Source organism: Schistocerca piceifrons, chromosome 9 (genome assembly GCF_021461385.2).
Source record: "Schistocerca piceifrons isolate TAMUIC-IGC-003096 chromosome 9, iqSchPice1.1, whole genome shotgun sequence".
Classification (NCBI taxonomy): domain Eukaryota; kingdom Metazoa; phylum Arthropoda; class Insecta; order Orthoptera; family Acrididae; genus Schistocerca; species Schistocerca piceifrons.
This window is the reverse complement of record NC_060146.1, coordinates 61,824,938-61,851,758: the sequence shown is the minus strand read 5'-3', so window position 1 is coordinate 61,851,758 and position 26,821 is coordinate 61,824,938. Positions and strand designations below refer to the sequence as shown.

The following is a 26,821-nucleotide window of genomic DNA, read 5'->3' as shown; positions in this document are numbered from 1 at the left end:
CAACAATGACCAGTGTCAGAAGTTATCAATAGTGTAAGTTAATAACCAATGGGTGAGGTGGCATTAATGCTGTCCCTCTGTTTTTTGACAATGGAGAGAGTAGTGTTCCATCCAGAATTTAACCAAAAGCCTCCATCATTACTTGCTCATTTAATTTCACCTACTATCTTATTAACACTTTCCCAATAGCTGGAAGTGCATTCCAGAATCTCAGTGTTGTTGTATTCCTAGGATGATCAATGCCAAGACAATGTTCTACAAAAGCAGTTTCGCTCAGCTGTTGTACGCATGAGGTTGGGTTATTTGGGGGAGGAGACCAAACAGTGAGGTCATCGGTCTCATAGGAACTAGGGGAGGATGGGGAAGGAAGTCGGCCACGCCCTTTCAAAGGAATCATCCTGGCATTTGCCTGGAGCGATTTAGGGAAATCACGGAAAACCTAAATCAGGATGGCCGGACACGGGATTGAACCGTCATCCTCCCGAATGCGAGCCCAGTGTGCTAACCACTGTGCCACCTCATTTGGTTTGTGAGAATGTATGATGCTTATGCTCAGTACGCCAGTCCTAATAGTGTAACCAGTATGTGACATACCACACATACGAGGAATATGTCAGACACCCAATCCTGTTGGAAATTCTCCCTGCATATTATCATCACTCACGCAGCACATGGTTGGTCAGTAGCACAATGCACTCCGATCTGTCTTTCACTATAACCAATCTGATGAAAAGTGACCTCAAGATGGGCTAACTCAGCTGACAAACTCTCAGGGTCTGAGATGAAGTGGGGCCTTTTAATTGAGGTACAAAGTACCCACTTCACACTGAGCCAGATGGTGACAACCATTAGCCTATAGGTACAAGCAGTGTGAGTAGGCTTCCTATATATGAAATTTCCTGATGTACCATCAACCAACCCCGAGACCAACAAATCAAGGAAGGGAAAGTATTCATCCTTTTCCCCTCCATCATGAAATGAATATTCAGCTGGGCTGAATTCAAGTATTTTTAAAATTCTCACTGTGCACAACAAAAGTGTCACGTATGTATCTGAAAAAAACACATAGGTTTCAAGGTTGCCAACTCCTTGAAACCTTCCATAAACAAATTGGTGATAGGGGCTTCCCATCAAAACTCTTATCTGTCTACTCATAGTGCTGGTCATAGAATAAAAAGTAAGTGGAAGTGAACAAATGTCGAAATGGGTTCATTAATTTGACACCAAAGCTAACTTCAATCAACTGTAATGAAGCAGACAAATACGAGTGAAGAGACAGACCACATCAAAACTTAGTAGAATATCACAATCATTAAAATGCATTCCCTCTAATTGTCGTAAGAATTCCACCGAGCTCATAATGTGATACTCAAACTGACCTACTAGTGTTCTCAGCAGGTGCTTTGTTACATGATATGTCATTGCACCAATATTACTTACAGTCGGAATAAGAGGAACACTTTCTCCTTGTGACACTTCAGAAGGCCATATAACCAACCTAGGGGAAACTTCACAGTAAGAGCTGATTGTATGTATCGTATTGTATGTTAACTGTGGACCTAAAAATGACGGAGAGGCTCCGTCCCTGCCGCAGCTGCAGTGGTCCACAACTCCACGACGACTACCGCAGTCCACTTAACCCCTCCGCCGCCCCACACCAAACCCAGTGTTATTGTGCAGTTCGACCCCTGGTGCCCCCCCCTCCCCCCGGAAACATCTCACACCAGACGGTTGTAACCCCTATGTTAGCGTGGTAGAGTGGAGAACTTGTTTGCGCAGCAATCGCCGACATAGTGTAACTGAGGTGGAATAAGGGGAGCCAGCCCGCATTCGCCGAGGCAGATGGAAAACCGCCTAAAAACCATGCTGGCCAGTTCACTGGACCTCAACGCAAGTCCGCCGGGTGGATTCGTGCTGGGGGCCAGGCGCTCCTTCCCGCCCGGCAAGCCGTGCGTTAGACCGCACGGCCAACCGGGCGGGCAGTAAGAGCTGACAGTCTCCTACAACAAGGAACGTTCTTCTTTCTCTCAACAATTTTTTTGGGATCATTGCTGATCTTGTGATACACTGAATTAGATAGTAAACAGTGCATCTTTCGAACGTAAACCTGCTTGTCCAAAACGAGTTTAGCATTTCCTTTCTGCAGGTAAAATAACAAAGTATGGGTCAGTTGTAAGTGAATGATAAGGGCACCCCTCTGCTGCTGGTCAGTTCTGTGGATGGACGTACCTCAGTCAACACATGACATGCCTCCCTCCTAGTCTCCTCTGAAACATCGGGAGGTAGTTAAAAACAGCCTGTTCAACAGAACTAATAAAATCAAACACTGGCAAATGCTTGGGAATCAGCGCAAATTTTAAATCATTCCCTAATGTGGATAAAGCTGTGTCGTCAGAAGCTTTCTTGGCGAGATCTATTACAGGATGTCAATTGGTAGTATTAGACTGTGAGCCATTGAAACATTCAGACTATGCCAAATGCTAAGCAGTTAAAGAATGAAAATTTTAGACTGTGACCCTGAAACATCACCCAGCCAATCCCAAGAAAAAGCTGAAATTTTAGTAGCTATCAATAAATGAAGCCAAAACAATTCTTTGGAAAGAAAAGCTGACCGTTGATGAGTAATGGATCCTCTCATGAACAAGAGCGAGGCCAACACGTTGTGCAATATAGTGCACAGCTTTGCCAAATGTTGGAACATTATTTTAACTGAGGTTTTCCATTCCGTTGCACAATCTTTACTTGCTGCATTTTTCTTTCAAAATGACAAGGTGTGGTCCTATTGCAGTATTGGCAGTTTTTGATCATGTTACTTGGCTGCATTCTTGTAAGTTATGTGAACACAGTGAATAGTGTTTCCCAAGATCTCTGTTGGCAGAATCCATATTGACTCTATACAGGGTAAACCTAAAATGCTGTAAAAAAGTTTCTGAGGTTGTTCAGAGATATTTTATGTATATTTTGATATAAGGGACATGTGGTCTTCAATGGCTCACTACATGTTAATTGCAGTTTGCTTGATTTCTTGTCCTTGTTTATCCTTGTATCTGCATAGCACTGAATATGCCCAACAGTTCAGATGTTGACAGTATGTTCTGTGGATCTTGTTTGGAAACAGATTTGTTCTATTCACTCACAGTACTTCAAGGCAGATGGGACCAAGAAGGGACAGGAGGGGTGGTGGCTTCAAGACCTCGTTCAGCAGTCATTGTGCCAGTGTCCTCGATTAAATTTCGAACACCTACGCAATGTCTCATTAAGTGAGGACATACGACACTGTTGATGGTGATCCACCCATCAGATGTTGATGTTAAGCTCAGGGGCTCCCATGGTGCTATTCGGCTATTCGATAGGAGTGGGTTGTCTGGTGGCAGTGGGCTTCACAGTCTCCCTCCTGCCATCATCATCCAACACATACATGACACCACACTATACACAAACCCATTACAGTGACCTACACTTAACAGTTACATTTAAACAACATGTAACACTCACACTTTTCACAGGAAAGGTCCCTACCAGTGTGAAGGATAGAAAACAACTACCTTTCCAATTCAAGTGGCCGAATATTCCCTTTCGGTCTTCCAGCCGTTCATGCTGTATGACTTCACTTGCTGTTGACAACAGTAATGCTAAGTTTACTTTCCACTCTTGGGCTTGTGTTCTCTTTAGCCTGGTCCTGTGTCTGGCAGTGATTGTTGGTACAGAAACTCTCTGTCCGAACAGGCCTTGTTAGGCCCAACGGTACTGAGTGGCTGCCGTGTCATCCTCAGCCCACAGGTGTCACTGGATGCGGATATGGAGGGGCATGTGGTCAGCACACCGCTCTCCCGGCCGTATGTCAGTTTACGAGACCGGAGCCACTACGTCTCAATCAAGTAGCTTCTCAGCTTGTTTCAAAAGGTCTGAGTGCACCCCGCTTGCGAACAGCACTCGGCAGACCGGATGGTCACCCATCCAAGTGCTAGCCCAGCCCGACAGCACTTAACTGTGGTGATCTGATGGGAACTGGCGTTACCACTGCAGCAAGGCCGTTGGCTTATTGTACAGAAGGTGGACAAAAATACACATATAAAAAAAAGTTTTGCATCACCCCGGTTTGCAGAACTCCTGAAGATAGACGTTGATTGTGGATATTGTATCACAGACACAGTTTCTTTGACTGTTCAGAGATGTCACCAAACCCATCCATAGATGTAAACAACCATGCACGAGCAGCACCTATTAGACGGAGGGGGTCCGACAGCTGATCAGTTCCCGTCATTCCACCAGGAAGGAGGTACACGGCTCATGTTGTCTCTAGGTCAACCATGCTTAGACAGTGAACACTCTGGTTCAATCACATCCACATTGTTGCTTTGTGCCAGAAAGGGCTCTCAACAAGGGAAGTGTCCAGGTGTCTCAGAGGGAACCAAAGCGATGTTGTTCAGACAAGGAGGAGATACAGAGACAGGAACTGTCGACGACATGGCTCACTCAGGCCGCCCAAAGGCTACTACTGCAGAGGATGACCACTACCTACGGATTATGGTTCGGAGGAACCCTGACAGCAATGCCACCATGTTGGATAATGTTTTTTGTGCAGTCAAAGGATGTTGTGTTGTGACTCAAACGGTGCGCAATAGACTGCATGATGCGCAACTTCACTCCTGACATCCATGGCGAGGTCCATCTTTGCAACCACAACACCATGCAGCGTGGTACAGATGGGCCCAACAACATGCCAAATGGACCACTCAGGATTGGCACCACGTTTACTCCACCAATAAGTGTCACGTATACCTTCAACCAGACTATCGTCAGAGATGTGTTCGGAGACAATTCGGTCAGGTTGAACGCCTTAGACACACTATCCAGTGAGTGCAGCAAGGTGGAGGTTCCCTGCAGTTTTTGAGTGGCATTATGTGGGCTGACTGATAAAGGCAGTAATGGCTGTACAATACGTGAGTGCCATCCTGCGACTGATAGTGCAACCATAATGGTAGCACATTGGCGAGGCTCTGAGGGATCTGTGTCAAATCACCATTGAGGAGTGGGACAAACTGGACGAAGAGTGCCTTGATAACTTGTGGATAGCATGCCACGATGAATACAGGCATGCCTCAATGCAAGAGGACATGCTACTGGGTATTAGAACTAACGGTGTCTACAGCAATCTGGACCTCTGAAGGTCTCACTGTATGGTGGTACAACATCCAATGTGTGGTTTTCATGAGCAATAGAAAGGGCGGAAATGATGTTTATGGTGACCTCTGTTCCAATTTTCTGTACAGGTTCTGGAACTCTCGGAAGTGAGGTGATGCAAAACTGTTTTTGATGTGTGTATCAAAACATCAAGAACACAACACCTTACACACCTAATATGGTGTAGGAAAAGCATTGGCATTTGAAACAGCTTCCCGTCATCACAGAATGCATAAATACAGTTGCTGTATGTTTTCAAGGGAATCTTGTATGATTTGTCCTACAAAATAGTAACAAGTTCTGGGATGAATGATGGAGGTGGATAGTGATCATGCACCATTCTCTCCAAAGTAGACCACAAATGCTCAGTGATGCTGGTGACAGTGGTGACCAGGGAGAGGTGAAAATTCACCCTCATGCTCACGGAACCAGTCCTGAATGATGTGAGCAGCGTGAACAGGAGCTCTGTCATCTCAGAACACAGCTAGCCATTGGGAAACAAATACTGTACCATGGGAAGGACCTGATAAAGTGGTCATATAATCCTTGGCAGTAACACAACGATGCAGAGTAACCATGGGTCCCATGGAATAGCGTGATAAGACTGCCAAAATCATGGCTGAATCTCTCCTATGTTTTACTCTTGGGATGTAAACTGAGTCTGAAGATTGATTTCAGTGTCTTTTCATAATTGATCGATCTGCACATACAATGTTGAGCATTTTTCTGTAGCATCATATCAGCTTGAAACGCCTGTATTCAGTATACACTGGCTGTAAGATGTGAGGAACACTTCCTGTAGCCTTAAGAGCACCCTGTGCAAACTAATTTTGGTGAAACTTTATGAGGGGCTGTCCACATTCTAACCTTGAAATCTATGTTTAATGCCCATCACAAGAGGTCATGGGAATAGATGATTTGTAAAGCTAATGATGTAATGATGCTTTTTGTTTCAATCACAGGAGAAATAGTAAGTATGACATGCAACAACTTCCTTAACATACTGGGTGCTAGAGTGTGATCAAATATAATTTTTGAAGAAAACACTTCATTTGCATGGGAAAGAACATATAAACACCTAATAAGTAATATAACACTGATCTTTCTTTTTATGCTTTGGCCACATCTTCACATTTCATATATACATTGCAGGAATCTGGAAGCAAGTAAAATGCAAATAAAGTGTCAGCTTCCTGGCTACACTACATGTCAGTCATCACATCCTACTGTGTGTTCAAAAAGTCTTGCCGCAGTGCCGTATGATTGTTAGCCGTGCGTGCCATATGATTGTTCACCTGCCTGGGTTTTTCAACAAAACAATAAGCGCAGAATGATACTTCAGTGATATTCTGTACCCATTCATAGGAGAACTTGTGTTAAGTGAAATATTGAATGGTTATTTTCAACAAGGTGGTGCAGCCACACAAACGGCTTGCGTTTCAATGACACTACTTGCTGATGTTTTTGGTGATTCCATAATTTCACAGGGACTTTGCCCTCCACGATCGCCTGACCTAACACCACCTGACTTTTTCTTCTGGGGTGTATCAAAAGCAAATGTCTATAAAAACCGCCCAAAATCCATTGATGAAGTGAAAACTGCAATATCTGCTTTCAACGCTTCTGTTACAGAAATGTTACAGCTTGGGTTTGGAAACATGATTAGACAAATTGAATTGTGTATTCAACAACAGGGGGGACACTTTCTACATTTAATGTGAAAATTTGTAAGTAAAAATGAATATTCAATAAATTAATAACTTGTATTTCAATGAGTTTCATTTTGGTATATTCACTGCAGCATGCGGCATGCACGGCTAACAATTGTACGGCACTGCGGAGAGACTTTTTGAACACCCTGTAGGATCCACATTTACATTTGTTGGCTTTGCCAACACAAAACTATATTTTTACCTTCCAAACTAACCTTAACATCAGGATATGCTACAGATGTGTCTGTCATCACTCGGCAGTTCTGCTTTTGAGAGACAATTGTTAAAAATAGTTGATCGCAGACAGTGCAAAGTGCTGTATATATCAATACAAGAAATCCTGTAAGTAGCAGAAACAGAAACTGAAGAATGGACTGTTCACAAAGTATGATTAAGCTGCATAATTTTGTCACCACAAGCCAGACTTGTATTTTTGATGATACCATTATAAAAAACAGCTGTTAATTGGGAACCACTTACTTTCCTCTCATTGACTGCTTCTAACGTGATATGGAGGTGCATTGCAAACACCTTCACTATATCATGAAAAAGTACTGTGAGCAACCGTTTGTAAAGTTTAGGTATTGTTTGTTTGCTACTGTTTCACTTACATTACTTAAAAGCAGTATTGTAAAATTAGTAAAAGCGGATGGAACAGCTATATAGCAGAATATCTACATACCAAACGGTGGCAAGAGGAAAAACACATAAAAGGTATTACATATGAAGGCTTTCGGAGCCAGTGGCTCCTTCTTCTGGCAGAGGAGTTGAAGGGGAAGGAAGAGAGGTTAGTTTTAGGAAAAGGGGTTGAATTCCGAAAGGTCACCCAGAACCCTGGGTCAGGGGACTTACCAGACAGGATGAGAAGGAAAGACTGATTATTGGGGACTGCAACGGATGAGATGTGAAAACATGAGAGCTTAAAGGTGACAAGATGGTGGTAATATACAAGAAAGAGAATAGAGCCAAAACATCATGCAAGAGTTAATGAGAGCAAAAAGCTAAGTGCGCTGTATGTGATAGAGGTGAGAGCAGGTGGCGGAAAATAGACGGGTCAGAAAATGAAAGATGTAGAAAACTAAAAGGAAGTGAAGAAAGTAATAGTTACTGTTAAGAAATGCTGAAAACAAGGAAACTACCATAACTTAAGGCCAGGTGGGTGGAAAGAACCAAGGGCATGTTGTAGTGCCAGTATCCACCTATGGAGTTCTGAGAAATTGTTGTCTGGGGGAAGAATCCTGATGGCACATGTGCTGAAATAGGCACCAATGCTGTGCAACAGGTTATTGTGTGTTGCCAGTGCACACCCACTGCATATGCCCATTCATCTCAACTGATATCTTGGCAGTAGTCAGACCAATGTAAAAGGCCAAACAGTGTTTACATAACAGCTGATATATAACATGTATCATTTCACAGATGGCCATTCATTTGATAGTATATGTTTGGTTAGTTACAGGGCTTGTTATAGGTTGTGGGTGATAGGGGGGTGCATAGGGCACCTTGCAGTGGGGCAGTCACAGGGCAGAAGGAGCACAGGATCTGTAAAGGATCTTGCAGAGATTGGGAGAGCGATAAAAATCTATTCTAGGTGTGGTGGGCAAAACATCACACAAAGTGGACCTCATTTTAGGGCATGATTTTAGGACATCATGGCCTTGTCAAAGTAGCTAATTACTACAGTCAAGGTGAGGATAATACTGAGTGACAGGTGGTGTACTCTTAAGCTGTGTTTTGTGGGGATCTGCAGTACCAGGATTGGATGTGATGACCCAGGAAATCTGCTTTAGAACTAGACTGGTGGGGTAATTATGTCCAGTGAAGCCTGAGGTGAGAATGGTGGTGTATTGGTGTAAAGAGTCTGCACCTGAACAAATACATTAGCCTTGAATGCCAAGGCTGTATGGGAGGGAACTTTTGACATGGAAAGTATGCCAACTGTCAAGATGTAAGTACTGTTGCTTATTAGTAGGTTTAATGTGAAAAAAGTGAGTAGCTGGCCTTTGGTGAGGATGAGATCAACATAAAGGAAAATGGCATGGGATTCAGACAAAGAGCAGGCAAAATTTAATTGGGGGAATGTATTTAGAGATTCCAGGAGTTTTAACAGTCAGCCTCACCTGAGTCCATAGGGCGAAATGTCTCATTGTGAGGCTGACCTGTTAAAACTCCTGGACTCTCTAAATACATTCTCCCAATTAAATTTCATGTAATCCTGTCCCAAATCCCACACCACTTTTCTTTTCACCAAAGCTTTTTGCTGGACGTAATTATCCACCAACCTAGTTCAAAAGCAGATTTACCAGGCCATCACATCCAATACTGATACAGTTGATGCCTCCAAAAAACAGCTTCACAGCACACCACTGGTAACTCAGTATTAATCAGCTACTTTGACAAGGGCACAACTTCCTAAAATCGATCCCTGAAATGAGATCCATTCTGTCTGACATTTTGCACACCACACCTAGAATAGCTTTTTGTTGCCCTCCCAATCTCCGCAATATCCTTGTCAGTCCCTATTCTCTTTCTACCACCATCTCCCTACCCTATGGCTCCTACCCCTGTGATCATTCCCGCTGCCAAACTTGTGCTATACACCCTCCTACCATCACCTATATCAGCCCTGTAACTGGCAAAACATATATTGTCAAAGGGAGAGCCACCTGTGAAATGACATATGCCGTGTACCAGCTGTTATGTAAATACTGTTCGGCTTTTTACATCGGTGAGCCCACTGTAAAGTTATCAGTTAGGATAAATAGGCATAGGCAGAGGGTGTAGACTGCCAACACTCAATATCCTGTTGCAGAGCGTGCTCTACACTGTGACAGTTGTGAGCTCAGTTCCTGTTTCATCACACAGGACATCTGTATTCTTTCCCCAGACACCAGCTTTTCAGAACTCTGTATGTGGGAACTGGCACTACACCATGTACTTAGTTCTCGCCAACCATCTGGTCATAATTTAGGTTACTTTCTTTGGTCTCAGTATTTCTTCACAGTAACTATTCCTTCCTTCATTCCCTTTTAGTTTTCTACATCTTTCATTTCCTGACCTGTCTTTTTTTTTGCTATCTCTCTCCTCCTCTATCATATACAATGTACTTAGCTTTCTGCTCATGCACAGTGTTCTAGCAGTAATCTGTGCCTTGCATATCACCCTACCTTCCACCTGTTAACTCTCTGGTTTTCAAATCTTGTTCAGTACAGTCTTTCCTTCTCATCCTTTCCGGGAAGTCTCCTCTGACCCAGGGTTCTGGGTGACTTTTCTGAACTCTGCCCCTTTCCCTAAACCTCAGCAGACCTTTTACTTCACCTCTCTTCCTTTCCCTTCAACCCTAGTGCTAGAAGAAGGAGCCACTGACTCTGAAAGTTTACATACATAATAGCTTTTATATATGTGTTCTCCTGCTGCCACTTGGTGATGTTTTTCATCAATGCAATTAAATTATATTTTCAAAAGCCGATTATTTTTGTTGATATAGCAGAATACGTTTCTTTGTTCCAGTGGCACTGGAAGCAAACCTGCAGACTACCCACAGAAGCCTCTGTACAACCGCAGTTATTTCGGTCAGCCACCAGGCACCAGTAAATTGACACATGAGGCCAGATATCCTGGCTACCAACAGGGCTACCCAGGATATCAAAACTATCCAGCTGGATACCCCAGATCTCCTGGGGATTATGGACGTCATGGAGGCTACCCATCATTGTCAGGTGGTAGCACTTACGATGGGCACCAACAAGTGTACACTGGCTCTCCAGGCTTCGTCCATTATCCGAGCAACAGATACTCTGGTGGCGGCTCACAGTGGAGTCCTCCGGGATACACACCCAGCTACAGTATGATACCAGGCCTCGACGGTATCTACAGTGCCAGGGGCAGCCGTTTCTCGACAAGGTACCATTCCAGCCAATTTGGACTCTCAAAGAATTTTTTTAGGCCAAGCTTCCCAACCGTCATCTCCTTGTCAATACCACAGTGAGTACAGCTTAGGCCATAATTTTATTTTCATTAGAATTTTTCATCCAGGAAAAACCCAGAAATTTTTTGGGATTCTGAGTATTTTTCATTGTTTTAGTTTTCAGATAAATTTTTGTAGTTTTGACTGGTAAGAACTGGTACTTTAACAAAGAATTTTACGTTAGTCTGCTGCTGTAGAATAATACTGCAGCAATAAAACATAAACGAGAGAATAACACCATAATAAAAATGTAGTTGCGAAGAAAATGTGCCATTTGAAAAACAAAACACTGTGCAAACACAGACGAACCTGTCGAAGGGTGTAGGATGGAGACTATGCAATACTTTGTAACAACAAAACTGCTTTTGATGAGTATGATGTCACAACTGTTTACATTTCTAACAGTTCACAGGAAACTACTGTAAATGGTGGTTTCAGAAATGTTATTTTCAAAGTAAATTTCCTTTTACACAAGATGAATTAGGTTATATGTGACAATCATGCAGCATTTGACTCTCATTAAAAACTTAACACTTTGAGGACCAGCCACTTAGAAAAATTTTGGGGCGAGAAAACCAGCCATTTATGCCATTATTTAAAATTTTACTGGTTCATTTGTGCTTGATATATTATAAAGGGTTATACACACTAAAATATTGTACGTGCAAGCTTAGCATTTCTCGTCACTGTGCTGTATGTATATTAATTTAAACCGTTACCTTTTTCTAATTGTGTGATTGGGCTACTAAGTCATGTTGTTATTGGCTGACTCATCACATTTGTGTCCTATATTCTGCTGTCATTGACTGCAAGATCATGTGACTTGAGCAGTGACTGGCTGACAAAAGAGCAGTGTAGTTTTGATTTCAGTGCTCCAGAAGTAACCATGTGTGGAATTAATATTTATGCTTCCATAATACAAAAATATACAATATACATGTTCCCGCACACCAAAGCTATTCCAAAAGGTTTTTATTTTATTTTTTTTTTTTTTTAATTTTTTTTAATTTTTTTATTTTTTTTTTTCTCTACACTGGTGTATGAAACCTTTACCTTTCAGAGGATTGATAAATTTGGGTATAGAATGTTTTCACGTGGGACAAAGTGTAGTTTTAAGTGGGAAATCTGGGAGTTTTTTTTCTTGTCTGTGTACAATGTTAAAAGAACCCACACTGGTCACTCTATAGATGTTGGACTGGTACCACCAGGTCATGTGATCCTCTATCTCTGACAAAAGTCATGTCAGTGACATGAACATATTTCAGTTGTTTGTGTGGAATCAGTATAGCAAGTTCGATCAACATGGATACTTGACAGAATGGCAGAAAGAAGCCGTCATGTTTGAAAGTGCTCATGACCACACGTTGAATGTAGTTATCTGATTTGTCAGTGTACTAATGTGGGCTATCCTACATATCTACGAGGAACAATGTACCTCTTGCAGCCATATATTATCTTGGTGCATACGTTTGTAGCATTCACGTTTTGTGTGTTGGTATTCTTGTTGTTATGGGTTTATTTATCAATTGTCATTTTTTATTTGTAGTTAACAGGGTATATATGACCCAGGACAACCGGGAAATCTGGGAAAAACCCAGGAATTTTTCGGAATTCCGGGAATTTTTCACTGTCTTAGCTTTCAGTTAAATTTTTGTAGTTGTGCCTGGTAAAAATTGGTTCTCCTGCTACTGGAGAATGACACAGCAGAATAAAATATAAACAAGGGCGAAATAAAATAAAACTTTAGTGGCAAAGGAAATGCACAATTTACAACAACAAAACACCGAGCACGCACAAGCGTCTGCAAATAGCAAAAATATGTCAAAGGCCATAAGGTAAAGACTATGTAATTCTTTGTAACAATAAACTGCATGCTACATGATGTCACAACTGTTCAGATTAGGTTCATTAGAAGCTGCAAGCAGCCAGATGCCAACGAGAAAAATCTTTCTCACGCGCCCTAGCTGCCAGATTCGCGCATGCGGAGAATTGTCTGAGTTGTAGTGGGGAGGGCGTTAGTCTCCACACGACCCATGTTTGCGTTAAGTGATTTTGCTGCTTCTCTTCATTTACAGCTCCCACATCGAATGAAAACAAAAAGGGTTTCTGTGGCTGGAAGCTATCAAGTGAATTAAAATACACTTACATAATTACGGAGGGCAAAAATATGTTATTAGTTTCAGTTTACTGATTTTATTTTATTTCCAAGTTATTAGCAGTCAAGCATTAATCACCTTGCACAACACTGAAGTTATTTTTGCAAGTGTGCTAAAGAAATTTGGCTTCATTAATCTTTCTGCTGAGGCGATCATTTTAGTTGAAACGAAGTGTTTCATTCCACAGTATTGGCCAGTTCCAACTACTCGCTGAATTTCAAGTGCACGTTATCATCTTCTGTCATGTATGGCATTATGCCATAAGAAAGAACCAAAAATGAGATCATAGAGTTCTGGTACTCCAAGAAAACTTAAATCCCAAAAACATCACTGAAAACCTAAATATCAGATGGGACGTACTTCATTGTGAATCTGGAAAAAAACCAATGTGCACTTCAAGGCAAATGATGCATTTTATTATGGTTTACAAAATTCTGGTGCTCTTGGGAGTATCCTCTGATGGTGTAATGTAAGCTCTCTTAGTGCTTTATACATATGAATATGAGGGTTTCCTACATCACTGCAGCTGCGTACGTGCAATAATGCCTGTTTTCTGGCACTCTCTGGCAACTAATAAATCGAACCTATTTCTAACAGTATTGCGAACGGTGGTTCGAAAAGTGCTACTTTCAAAGTAAATTTCTTTTTACGCAAGATGAATTATGTTGCGTGTGAGAAAGTGCTATGAATCTCTAAATCACAGAGCATTTAAAACTGAACACTTACAAGAATTTCGAGCCCAGATGACCAGGCATTTATGTCATAATTTTAAATTTAATGGCACATTTGTGTGATGTATCTTAAAGTATAACACACGCAAAAAAAGATCAGTATTACATGTGAAACATTAGACCAATATTAGATGTGAAAGCTTAGCTTTTCTTGTAGCTATACTATGTATATTAATGTAAACCGTTAACTTTTCCTCTTTGTGCTTTCACGCTACGTAACCAGTGATCTTGCTATTGGCTGACTACATCATGTGTCCTATGCTCTGAATATCTGCTGTCATCGGCTGGTGAGATCGCGTGGCATGAGATATGATTGGCCTACAAAAGGAAATTGCAACCTCGGTTTCAACGCTCTGGAAACTAACGTGCTGTGTTTGGTGCAATTCGAATTTATACTTTTGTAATACGAAAATATGCAGCGTACATGTTCCTGCAAATCAAAGGTCTTTCCAAAACTTCTGTCCCCCAGCTTTACTTTTTTTTCCGGGAAGTTCTACGCCTGAGTGTATTTTATTCAAAGGATTGATAAGTTTTACAGTTCCAAGGGAAAATCTATGGAAAACCTATTGTCACTTAGCACCAGAAAAAGTGTATTTTCGCCCGGGAAAAAGGTTATTTTTTAAACGGGAAATCCGGGAATAATCAGGGAATTTTTTTTCCTTGTCCCCATATACACCGAGTTCACTGTTGCTGTTTGAGTTTACATATTGTCATTTGTCATTTGGAGACAGAGTGGAATTATGGACGCTAGAAAATTGAGTGCCAAGTGGAGAAATTGGAACATTTCCAATATATTCTTCTGTTTGAGTTCAATAGAGGGGTGACAGCAGTGCAGGCAGCCTGAAACGCCATTTGACAGAGCACAGCAAGAAAATGGTTTTCTCATTTTAAGGAGGATTGTGTTAACATTAGTGATTCTGCATGTTCAGGAAGAACTTCAGAGTTTGATGAAGATAGTTTATGCAAATTAATCCACAATGATCCACATCAGTATAATTGAGAACTAGCAAGTGTGATGAACTGTGATCGTTTCACCATTGGGCAATGCTTGCATTCAGTGGGAAAGGTTCAAAAATCGGGTGTATGGATACGACATACTCTCTCTGCTTGCTCGCCATCAATTGGCTCATGAACAAGACAAATCATTCTATCCTTTATCATTACTAGTGACAAGAAAGGTTTTTTTTGTGCTGACATAAGGGAAAGAAATGAGTGGTTGATCCGAAACAAAGCTGTAGGGGTAATTTCACTACATAAAGGAAAACACTTGTGTGGAATTTATACTGTAAACGACCACCTTTATTGTACCGCACAAAACACACTTGATACATACATTAACGCGGGAAAACGAACACTCCTCGTGTCCTCCATAGAACCACGCTCGTAAAGAGAATCTCTCAGTGTCTTGTCGACTATCGACTTGTCACTCCCACACAGCCCCCCCCCCCCCCCCCCCCCCCCCCCCCCCCCCCCCCCCCCCCCCTGAAGTGCGGAGCACCCGGTGTGGTGGGGTACTTAAACTTCACCTCTCGGCCTGCCCGAGTGCGGATAGTGCGGGTGTGGGTGCTGCTTGCTGATTCTGTTGCTGCATTAGGTCCCCTGGTGTGGGGCTCATGTGGGACACAGCTGCCTGGTTCTGCGGAAGGTGTGGGTTCGTTGCAAATTGTGTCTGAAGTCGTCTGTGAGACTGTCGTCGGTGCTGGCATTGTCCAAGCGGGTTTTACTCGCTCAATGGAAACTTTGGTCGACTTTCCCTGGAGGAGGATATCCATTGTGTGTGTGTCATGTCCTAGCACTTGGTACGGTCCAGTGTACGGTGGCTGTAACGAATGACGTACCAGGTCTGTGCGGAGCATGATGTGGGAACAAGTATCGAGGGACTTGTGTATGAACACTGGATGCGTGCCGTGCTGAGACGTCGGGGCTGCACGTAGTGTCTCTGCCTGCTTCCTCATTTGTTGCAAGAGGTGGGGTAGTTGTGTGTCATCTGGGAGAGGAACTGGTGCAAGGAATTCTGCTGGAACTCGGAGTGGTTCTCCGTATACCAACTCTGCCGAGGAACAATTGATGTCCGTTTTTAATGCGGTCCGTAACCCCAACAAAACCAATGGCAACGCTTGAGTCCATGAGTCCTCGTGGCACATCAGGGCAGCCTTTAAGGTCCGGTGCCACCTTTCCACCAAACCGTTGCTGGCCGGGTGGTAGCTAGTAGTACGGTTTCGTTGGAAGCCGCAGAGTTTTGACAGTTGTTGGAACAGTGTTGACTCGAACTGGCGTCCTTGGTCGGTGGTAACGAAAAATGGGCACCCAAAACGAGCCATCCAAGTTTCCAAGAATGCACGTGCAGTAGTCTCTGCAGAAATGTCCCTGATTGGTGTAGCCTCTGCCCACCGCGTGCAACGATCCACTGCCGTAAACAAGTACCTGTAACCTTCTGAAGGGGGGAGGGGTCCAACCAAGTCAATGTGTACATGCCCAAAACGTGCCGTTGATTTTGGGAATTGTCCTACTGGAGCGTGAACATGGCGTCCCACTTTGCTACGTTGACACTGATAGCAGCTGCGGGCCCACTCCCGTGTATCTTTCTTGATTGAAGGCCACACAAAACATTCCGTCACTAATTTCACTGAGGCATTGGTTTCCGGATGTGCCAGGTTGTGAATGCTGTCGAATACCTTTCGTTGGAACTGGGGGGTGATGTATGGGCGTGGTCTAACCGTGGAGGTGTCGCACCACACCTTACATGGGCTGCAGGGGACGTCCACAAGTTGTAAATGTAGGCCAGTGGATGGGTCTGCCAACAAGGATTGCAGCTGCGCATCTGAAGCCTAAGGTCTTGCCAATTCGGAATAATCTAACATTGGACTTATCCCATTAATACGTGAGAAATAGTCTGCCACAATGTTTTCGGCACCATGGATGTGACGCACGTCTGTCGAAAACTGGCATATAAACTCTATATGGCGGGCCTGGCGGGGGGGAACATGAATCGCTGACTTTGTAGAAAGCTGCCACGAGAGGTTTGTGGTCGGTGTATATGGTGAATTGCCTGCCCTCAACTAAGGGGCGGAAGTGCCTGACGCTTTCATACATTGCGAGGAGTTCCCTGTCATATGCACTCCAACGAGTTTGACTCATCTGTAGTTTTTGTGAGAAGAAACTTAGTGGCTGCCAATGACCCTTCACTCTCTGGTGCAGTGCTGCCCCGATTGTGACTTGGCTTGCGTCCACTACTATGGCTAGCTGAGCTCCTGGTGAAGGGTGTGCAAGCCCCACTGCGTTGTGAAGGCTGTTTTGCAGTGCCTTGAAAGCCGAGTCCATCTCGGGTGTCCATGGGAGTGGGCGCTTGCCAATTTTGTTGTGTCCGGCCAAGGCATTGTTCAATGGCGTCTGGATTGCTGCTGTTCCGGGGAGGTGGCGACGATAGAAATTTATCATCCCTAGGAACCGTCGGAGATCGTGGTAGGTTTGAGGCCGTGGTAGGGTATGCAACAACTCCAGCTTTTCTGGCAGTGGGAAAATGCCCTGAGCTGACACTTTATAACCCAGGAAGGTTACAACGGGTTCCCCAAACACGCACTTGTCCTTGTTAAGTGTAATTCCATGAGCGCTAAGCCTGCTTTGCACCTCTCTTACGTGTTTCTGATGGTCAGAAACATTCTCCGAAAACACCAGAATATCGTCTAAATAGGCGAAACAATATGGTAGTCCTCTTAGTACGCTGTCTAGGAACCGTTGCCATGTCTGGGCCGCATTTTTCAGCCCAAATGGCATCACCAAAAATTCAAACAGCCCGAATGGGGTTGTCACTGCAGTCTTTGGTATGTCCTGCTCTGCCATTGGGATCTGATTATAAGCCTTACGGCAATCCAAAACACTGAATATGGATGCCCCGGCCAGTGAATGGGTGAAATCCTGTATATGTGGCACAGGGTATCTGTCTGGAATAGTTCGGGCGTTCAAAGCTCGATAATCACCGCACGGGCGCCATGACCCATTCTTTTTACGGGCAAGATGCAGAGGAGAGGACCACGGACTGTTGGATGGCTGTATAGTTCCTTCCTGTAGCATCTCGTTGAAAATGGCCTTGGTTTCCCGCAAGCGATCAGGTGCAAGCCTGCGAACACGTGAGGAGACTGGTGGGCCTGGAGTTGTCCGGATGTGGTGCACTGTCTCATGCTTCACCCTGCTCTTTCTTGTTCCCTGTTGTGGTTTGGGTGTCGCCTTTGTGGTTGAAACAGCAGGAGCCTGTTGTTGTGTCGTTAACTGTTTTGATGTCGTTTGAGCCATGTGCCGGTCAGCTTCCTTCGTTGCTATGGTGTCCTCCCAGGTGGGTGCACTGAGGTTATCTACCCTTTGGCATGCATGAGAAGTCGGACGTCCTTGTATTCCCGGAATAACAAATCCATTGACAGAATGGACGAGTTGTGACTTGTGTAAGTCTACGGACAATGCATGTTTTGCCAGGAAATCAGCACCTAGTATAGGTTGATCGATATCGGCCATAACGAAGGTCCAGTTGCATTCTTCTGGTAGCCCAATGTCCACTGGCAGTGTTTTCTGTCCATATGTGTGGATGACTGAGTCGTTGACTGCTTTCAAGGTGGTCTCTTCAGTGCGTTTATCTGAAGGGAAGAAATTTACAGGCAGAGTGCTGACATCTGAGCCGGTGTCGACCAAGAACATCCATCCTGTAGAGCGATCAGGAACGAAAAGTCTTTGTGAAGCAGCGTACCTTACAGCTGTGGGAGAAGTCGATCCACATAACGTAGGCTCGTGCTGAAATGGGGGTGTTCCCCTTCCATGCGTCTGTGAGTTTAGGCGCAGTTGCTTGTTGTCACAGTCAGCTGCGCCTAAAGCAGGCCGTGGGATGCGTTTGGGTGTGAGCACGGTGTCTTACACTTCGTAGCTTGCGCGCCGAAGCGCTGGTGGAACCAGCAATAACCGGTGCCGTTGTTTGCGAGACACGGCGGTCACGTCGGCTGGCGACGACGCGTGTGTGTGTCAGCTGCCGCAACGTCGCGTGGCTCTAGCCGCTGCAGCTGGGCGGTCAGCTGATCGATGGCAGCGCGGAGAGATCGGAAATCTTCGGTCGCGTCCGGCGCTCGTCGTGCGGTCGTGACAGCACAAGCTGGAGGCGCCGCGTCGACCAGCTCCGGCCGTGCTCGGCTGGTGTCGTTGGCCGAGGTGGTTGCGGCGGCGGCCACTGTGGCGCGCGAGTCGAACAGGGAGTGCGCTCTATCGGCTACTTGCAGCAACTCGCTTAATGGCCGGCCCTCGTAAGCAATTAAGGTTAAGCCCACCTGCGGAGGTAACTGCTGTTGCCATATGTGCAAAAGTAATGTGTCTGAGAACACGGAAGGGTCCACCATAGCACGTAAATGCCGGTAAAAGTCTGAAGGTGACCTGTCACCGCGTTTCTCGTGGTACAGGAGCTGTGATATCCGCTGATGAACAGGTTTTGTACAACGCGAAATTAAAGCCGTCTTGAGGGTGGCGTAGGCTTGTTGTGGTGGGGGTTGCATAATTATATCCGATACCACTGACGACGCACGTTGGTCCAGGTTGCATATCACGAGTGTGAACTGTTCAAAATCGTTGACTATTTGTTGCTGCACGAAAATGTTCTCCATAATAGCGAACCAAATTTCCGGACGCTCGGGGACGAAAGGTGGGGGTCGAATTTGTAACCGCGACGCGGGTGGCCCACGATCACTGGTGAACGGAAAGTGCAAAACTCGTGGGAGCGGTACCGACGCGGGTGATGAAAACGGGAGCACTTTGGGTCTGATATCGGCGTGTCCTGCGCGCTGGTTGTGCGAGGCAATGTCCTGTGGCGGCGGCGCGTGACCCGCCGGCACACGCGGCGCGCTTGGAAACGTAACGTCGTGGGCGAAGTCGGTTTGAGATGTAGGCGTCCGTGGCACTGTGAACTGAGGGTTTTGCTGCATCGTATCGAGCTCCTTTTTGATGTTTTGGATGATGCCGTCGATGTCGCGGAAGAGGTTCTGTGCAGACGACATGTCGACACGAGACATCGCGGAAAATATCTCAAGAAACTTGCCTACTGTCACACTGCTTAGTTACGGGGTCACCACTTATGTAGGGGTAATTTCACTACATAAAGGAAAACACTTGTGTGGAATTTATACTGTAAACGACCACCTTTATTGTACCGCACAAAACACACTTGGTACATACGTTAACGCGGGAAAACGAACACTCCTCGTGTCCTCCAAAGAACCCCGCTCGTAAAGAGAATCTCTCAGTGTCTTGTCGACTATCGACTTGTCACTCCCACAAAGCAACAGTGTGCATCTACAAAAGATAAATTTTTAGCATCTAATGGAAGACCTGTGTGCATCTACAAAAGATAAATTTTTAGCATCTAATGGAACAGTGACAGTGGGGTGTACTATGAATTGCTTCCCTGAGGTGTAACCATCAATGCTGAAATTTATTGTCACAGGGTGTATACGACCCGGGACAACCGGGAGATACGGGAAAAACCCGGGAATTTTTTCATCCGGGAGAAAACTGGGGAAAACCCGGGAATTGTTTAGAATTCTGGGAATTTTTCATTGTTTTAGCTTTCAGTTACATTTTTGTGATTTTGACTGGTAAGAGCCAATGCTCTAACAAAGGATATTACTGTATCCCGCTACTGCAGAATAGTACTGCAGCAACAAAGCATGAACAAGAGAAAAAAGAAAACGGAAATAAAACTTAAGTTGCAAAGGAAATGCACCATATACAACAACAAAACAGTGCTCATACAAGCATCTGCTAACAGCAAAGTGTGTCAAAGGCTTTAGGAAGACTATGCATTTCTTTGTAACAACAAATTGCCTCCGATGAGCGTGGCATGACAACTGTTTAAATTAGATTTGTTTGAGCTGTTGTGGGCGGGCTCTTGCGCATGTGCAGTTGAGTCGCGTATGAGTAGTACCTTCTCCCCTGCTTCTGGTTACAGAAGTGTGGCTGGGTGCCACTGCTTAATATTGCCTCGGTTCAGAAATATAGTAAATCTGGGGCTGATGCACAGAGCAGTCTGAGTTGTGGTGGGCAGCGTCCACGTGACCTGTGTTTGCGTTCAGAGATTTTGTTGTTTCCTCTTCGTTTTATTGCTCTCACGTTAAATGATAACAAAATGGATTTTTGTGGCCGGGAGATATCAAATGAATTAAAATACGTTCGCATAATTACGGTAGGCTAAAATTTGTTATTAGTTTCAGACTTTATTTCCACCTTTCTTACAGAACAATGAAGCTATTTTTGCCGTATTGGTAAAGAGATTTGGCTTAAAGTTAATCTTTTCTGCTGAGGCAGTCAATTTATTTGAAACGAAGTGTTTAATTTCACACTATTGGCTAGTTTCAACTGTTTGCTGCATTTCAAGTGCACGAATGGCATTATGCCATAATAAAGAACCAAACATGAGATAATACAGTACTATTACTCCAAGAAAATTTACATTTGAATGTGCATTTTAAGCCGAATTATGCGTTTCACTATGGTTCACGAAATTTCAACGCTCTGATGTCTTGTTTCTTTTATGCCATTCGTAAGATCTTTTAATGTTTTACACGTATGGACAAATGGGCTTCCTGCGTCATCGTAGCTGCGCAAGCACGGTGACGCCTGTTATTTGGCGCTTTCTTGCAACTGCTGAAACGAACCTATTTCTAACAGGTCATGGGAAAATATTGCGAGTGGTGGTTTGAAAAGCATTACATTCAAAGCAGATTTCCTTTTACGCAATATAAACTATGCGCGAGAATGTACAATGAATTTCTTAAATCACAAAGCGTTTGACTCTCATTTAAAAATCAACTCGTTGAGGATGACCATTTAGAAGAATTTCGAGCCCAAAAGATCAGACATTTACGTCATTTTACTGGCACATTTGTGTGATGTATCTTAAAGTGTAACATGCGCAAAAAAGATCAACATTATATGTCGAAGCTTATCTTCTTTTCCAGCTTATTAATCTTAAGAGACCAATACTATAGGTGAATGGTATGTGTATTAATTTAAACCATTAACTTATCTTATTTGTGTGTTCGCGCTGCCTAAGAGTGATCTTGCTATTGGCTCACTACATCACGTGTCCTATGCTGCCATCAGCTGGCGAGATCACGTGACATGAGCTATGACTGTCTTACAAAAGCGCATCGCAATCTCGATTTCAATGTTTTGGAAAGTAACATGCGGTGTTTGGTGGAATTCAAATTTATACCTTCGTAATACGAAAATATGCAGCGTACATGTTGCTGCACATCAAAGGTCTTTCAAAACGTGTTTTCCCCCCCAGAGTTAAGTTTTCTAAAGTGCCGTGAAATTCTACTCCAGTATATAAAACCATAAACATTCAAAGGATTGATGAGGAAGAGTATACTGTCACTTAACACGGAAAAGCCGTATTTTCACCCGGGAAAAAGTGTATTTTTAACTGGGAAATCCGGGAATTTTTTTTTCCTTGTCCACGTATACACCCTGTGTCAACAACTGGGACATCTTGCAGACACAGTTAGAGAATTGGAGGGAGTGGAATAACTAGTGGGCCAAGGTATGAGGACTGCAGCCTTGGTAGCAGTGTAAGCGGCCTCGTTTCCTGTCAGACTGACATGATCAGGAGTCCACATAAACACCACAGAGGCTCCATAAAGAGTGAGCAAGTGACAGCATTTCTCCACCTGTTGCGCTAAGGGATGGACTGTGTGCAGTTCACTGAGGCTCTGAAGTGGGAGAGTCGGAGCAGATGATGCAATTGAAAAGCCTGTGTCGTCGGATGTACTGTATGGCCCGTTACTCGGCTAAGAGCTATGCTGTAAATACTGACCAGTACTCCAGAAGCCAATACCAAAATCATGGGTGGTAATGATGAAGGTGCACCTGACACCACAGTCAGTCCAAGAGCCATCAGTGTACACAAAGTACTATTGCAAAGTTCCGTGTGAAGGTCATGAAACTTACGGCGATAGTGAGGCTGGAGTAGTATCTTTAGGAAGTGAATGAAGGCCAAGTTGAACAAAAGCCTCTGCACGAAGCCAAGGTGGTGAAGGATTCACATCCATCGGAAAAGTGACAGGCAGTATGAAGTTAAATTGCTGGAACAAGAGCTGAAAGCAAACTCAAGGATGCTTCAGCATACAGACTCTTACCTGGGCTGTTATAAATGGTACCAATGGCCAAACAGATAACGTGATATTAGATAGTATAGAGATTGTGTAAGGGGGGAGGGTGTGCAGATGCATAAATGAAACATCCATAGTCTAGTTTCGAAGGAACAAGGGACTGATACAAACGGAGGATGATGATCTGATCTGCTCTCCAGGAAGTATCGCTGAGGACATGTTAGGACACTGAGGGACTCTGTATAGTGGGCGACCAGGTAAGACACATGGGCAACAAACAGAACAGCAACAGGCCCAAGATTTAAAGATCATGAAAGAATGCAATTGCGCCACCAGAAATTAATACAAATGATTTTGTCAGTGGAAAAGCAAAAGCCATTTTTGATGCTCCATGAGTAAAGACAGTTGAGACATCACTGAAGATGCTGCTCAAGGAGACAAGCCTGTGGAGAATTGCATGATATGGAAAAATCATCAACAAAAAGGGAGTTGGAGACGCCCAGAGGGGAACAGTCCATAATAGGGTTAACGGAGATAGCAAACAGGACGACTCTCATGATGGAATCCTGAGGCACACTGTTTTTTTAGATAAAGGTGTCCGACAAGGCAGAACCTCTCACATACCTTGAAAATTTGGTCTTTTAAGAATTCCTGAAGGAAACAGGGCATGCGGCCATGGAAGCCCCACGTTTAGAGAGGATGGAGAATACCAGTCATCCAGCAAATGTTCTAGGCTTTCTCTAAATCGAAAAACATGGCGTCAGTCTGGTATTTCCACATAAAACCATTCATGACATGCATTGACAGAGTGACAAGATGATCAACTGCAGAATGGCACAAAAATCTGCACTGTGCAGTGGTTAGAGAATTGTGAGGCTCAAGCAACCGTACCAGCTGGGCATGAATCATACATTCCATTACCTTGCAAACACAGCTGGTGAGAGAAATGGACAATAATAGAGGGAGGTGTTTGTCCTTGCCGGGCTTAGGTATGGGTGTGACAGTGGCTTCACTCCTGCATCTGGGAATCATGCCCTCTGCCCAAATGTGATTGCACGTATGAAGGAGATGCTTACGTGCAAGGGAAAGGTTCTGCAGTGTGAACATCATCCAGCCCTGGAGCGGAAAATTGGGATGAAGTGGGAGCACAATCTGGCTCCCTCACAATTGTTGTTGTTGTTGTTGTTGTGGTCTTCAGTCCTGAGACTGGTTTGATGCAACTCTCCATGCTACTCTATCCTGTGCAAGCTTCTTCATCTCCCAGTACCTACTGCAGCCTACATCCTTCTGAATCTGCTTAGTGTACTCATGTCTTGGTCTCTCTCTACGATTTTTACCCTCCACACTGCCCTCCAGTGCAAAATTTGTGATCCCCTGATGCCTCAGAATATGTCCTACCAACTGGTCCCTTCTCCTTGTCAAGTTGTGCCACAAACTCCTCTTCTCCCCGTTTCTATTCAATACCTCCTCGTTAGTTATGTGATCTACCCATCTAATCTTCAGCATTCTTCCATAGCACCACAATTCAAAAGCTTCTATTCTCTTCGTGTCCAAACGATTTATCGTCCATGTTTCACTTCCATACATGGCTACACTCCATACAAATACTTTCAGAAACGACTTCCTGACACTTAAATCTATACCCGATGTTAATAAATTTCTCTTCTTCAGAAACGCTTTCCTTGCCATTGCCAGTCTACATTTTATATCCTCTCTACTTTGACCATCATCAGTTATTTTGTCCTAAAACAGCAAAACTCCTTTACTACTTTAAGTGTCTCATTTCCTAATCTAATTCCCTCAGCAACACCCGACTTAAATCGACTACATTCCATTATCCTCATTTTGCTTTTGTTGATGTTCTTCTTATGTCCTCCTTTCAAGACACTGTACATTCCGTTCAACTGCTCTTCCAAGTCCTTTACCGTCTCTGACAGAATTACAATGTCATCGGCGAACCTCAATGTTTTTATTTCTTCTCCATGGATTTTAGTACCTACCCCGAACTTTTCTTTCGTTTCCTTTACTGCTTGCTCAATATACAGATTGAATAACATCGGGGAAAGGCTACAACCCTGTCTCACTCCCTTCACAACCACTGCTTTCCTTTCGTGCCCCTCGACTCTTATAACTGCCAATTGGTTTCTGTAAAAATTGTAAATAGCCTTTTGCTCCCTGTATTTTACCCCTGCCAGCTTTAGAATTTGAAAGAGAGTATTCCAGTCAACATTGTCAAAAGCTTTCTCTAAGTCTGCAAATGCTAGAAACGTAGGTTTGCCTTTCCTTAATGTTTCTTCCAAGGTAAGTCGTAAGGTCAGTATTGCCTCACGTGTTCCAACATTTCTATGGAATCCAAACTGGTCTTCCCAGAGGTCGGCTTCTACCAGTTTTTCCATTCGTCTGTAAAGAATTCACGTTAGTATTTTTCAGCTGAGACTTATTAAACTGATAGTTCGGTAATTTTCACATCCATCAACATCTGCTTTCTTTGGGATTGGAATTATTATATTCTTCCTGCAGTCTGAGGGTGTTTCGCCTGTCTCATACATCTTGCTCACCAGATGGTAGAGTTTTGTCAGGGCTGGCTCTCCCAAGGCCGTCAGTAGTTCTAATGGTTGTCTACTCCCGGGGCCTCTCTTCAGGAACCACACGTTTGTCTTGCCTCTCGACAGATATCCCTCCGTTGTGGTTGCACCTACGGTACGGCCATCTGTATCTTGGAGGCACACAAGCCTCCCCACCAATGGCAAGGTTCATGGTTCAGGGGGGGTACACAGTACAGACGCCATTGTAGTACTCTCAATTCTGAGAAGAGAAGGGTACTATGCGAGCCTCCTCCACTCGTTTCTGACGGAGGAAGGTAGGGTGATAGTGGATGGAGCTCGAAATCTCTGCAAAATAGCTGCCCAAGGTGTTGGAGATAGCAGTAGTTTCCACGATGACATGATCTGCCACTGTCAGGCAGGAAACTAGGGAATTGACCTTGGTCCCAGACAGCAGTTGATGGTTGGCCCACACTACACAAGAGGGAGTGGAACTGTTAAAAGAACTAGTAAAAACCAGCAAGCTTTCCTGCTATCCTGAAGAATGTAATGACACTGTGCACACAACTGTATGTAATGAATCTATATCTACATCGATACTGAAGTGCCTGGCAGAGGGTTCATCGAGCTACCTTCCCAATTCTCTATTATTCCAATCTCCACGCAGAAAGAACCAACACCTGTATCTTTCTGTACAAGCTCTGGTTTCCCTTATTTGATCATGGTGATCATTTCTCTGTATGTAGGCTGGCGTCAACAAAATATTTTCGCATTTGGAGGAGAAAGTTGGTAACTGGAATTACATGTGAAGATTGCTCCACAGCGAGAAATGCCTTTGTTTTAATGATGTCCAACCCATTTCCTGTATCATTTCAGTGACACTCTCTCCCCTATATCATGGTAAAACAAAATGTGCTGCCCTTATTTGAACTTTTTTGATGTACTCTGTCAATCCTATCTGGAAGGATCCCACATTGCACAGCAGCATTCTAAAAGAGGGCAGACAAGCATAGTGTAGGCAGTCTCCTTAGTAGACCAGTTACATTGTCTAAGCATCCTGTCAATAAAATGCAGTCTTTGGTTAGTATTCCCCCACAACATTTTCTATGTGGTCATTCTCATTAAAGTTATTCGTAATTGTAATTCCTTGGTATTAAGTTGAATTTACGGCCTTTAGATTTTACAGATTTATCATGTAACCAAAGTTTAACGGATTCCTTTTCGCATTCATCTGGATGACCTCATACTTTTTGTTATTTAGGGTCAATTGCCAAATTCTGCACCAGACAGACATCTTTTATAAATTGTTTTGATCTTCTGATGATCTTACTAGTCAATAAACAGCAGCGTCATCACCAAACAACCTAAGATGGCTGCTCAGATTGTCTCCC

General features: G+C 43.9%; 1 protein-coding gene across 1 annotated transcript in view; it reads left to right on the top strand.

Annotated features, from left to right (window-relative positions):
* LOC124717185 overlaps positions 1–26,821 on the top strand; it is a 162,297-nt gene that overhangs the window by 10,826 nt on the left and 124,650 nt on the right. Inside the window, exon 2 of the mRNA XM_047243962.1 lies at positions 10,407–10,799. Within this exon, the coding sequence (XP_047099918.1) occupies positions 10,407–10,799 (393 nt within the window). The remainder of the gene's footprint in view (positions 1–10,406; positions 10,800–26,821) is intronic.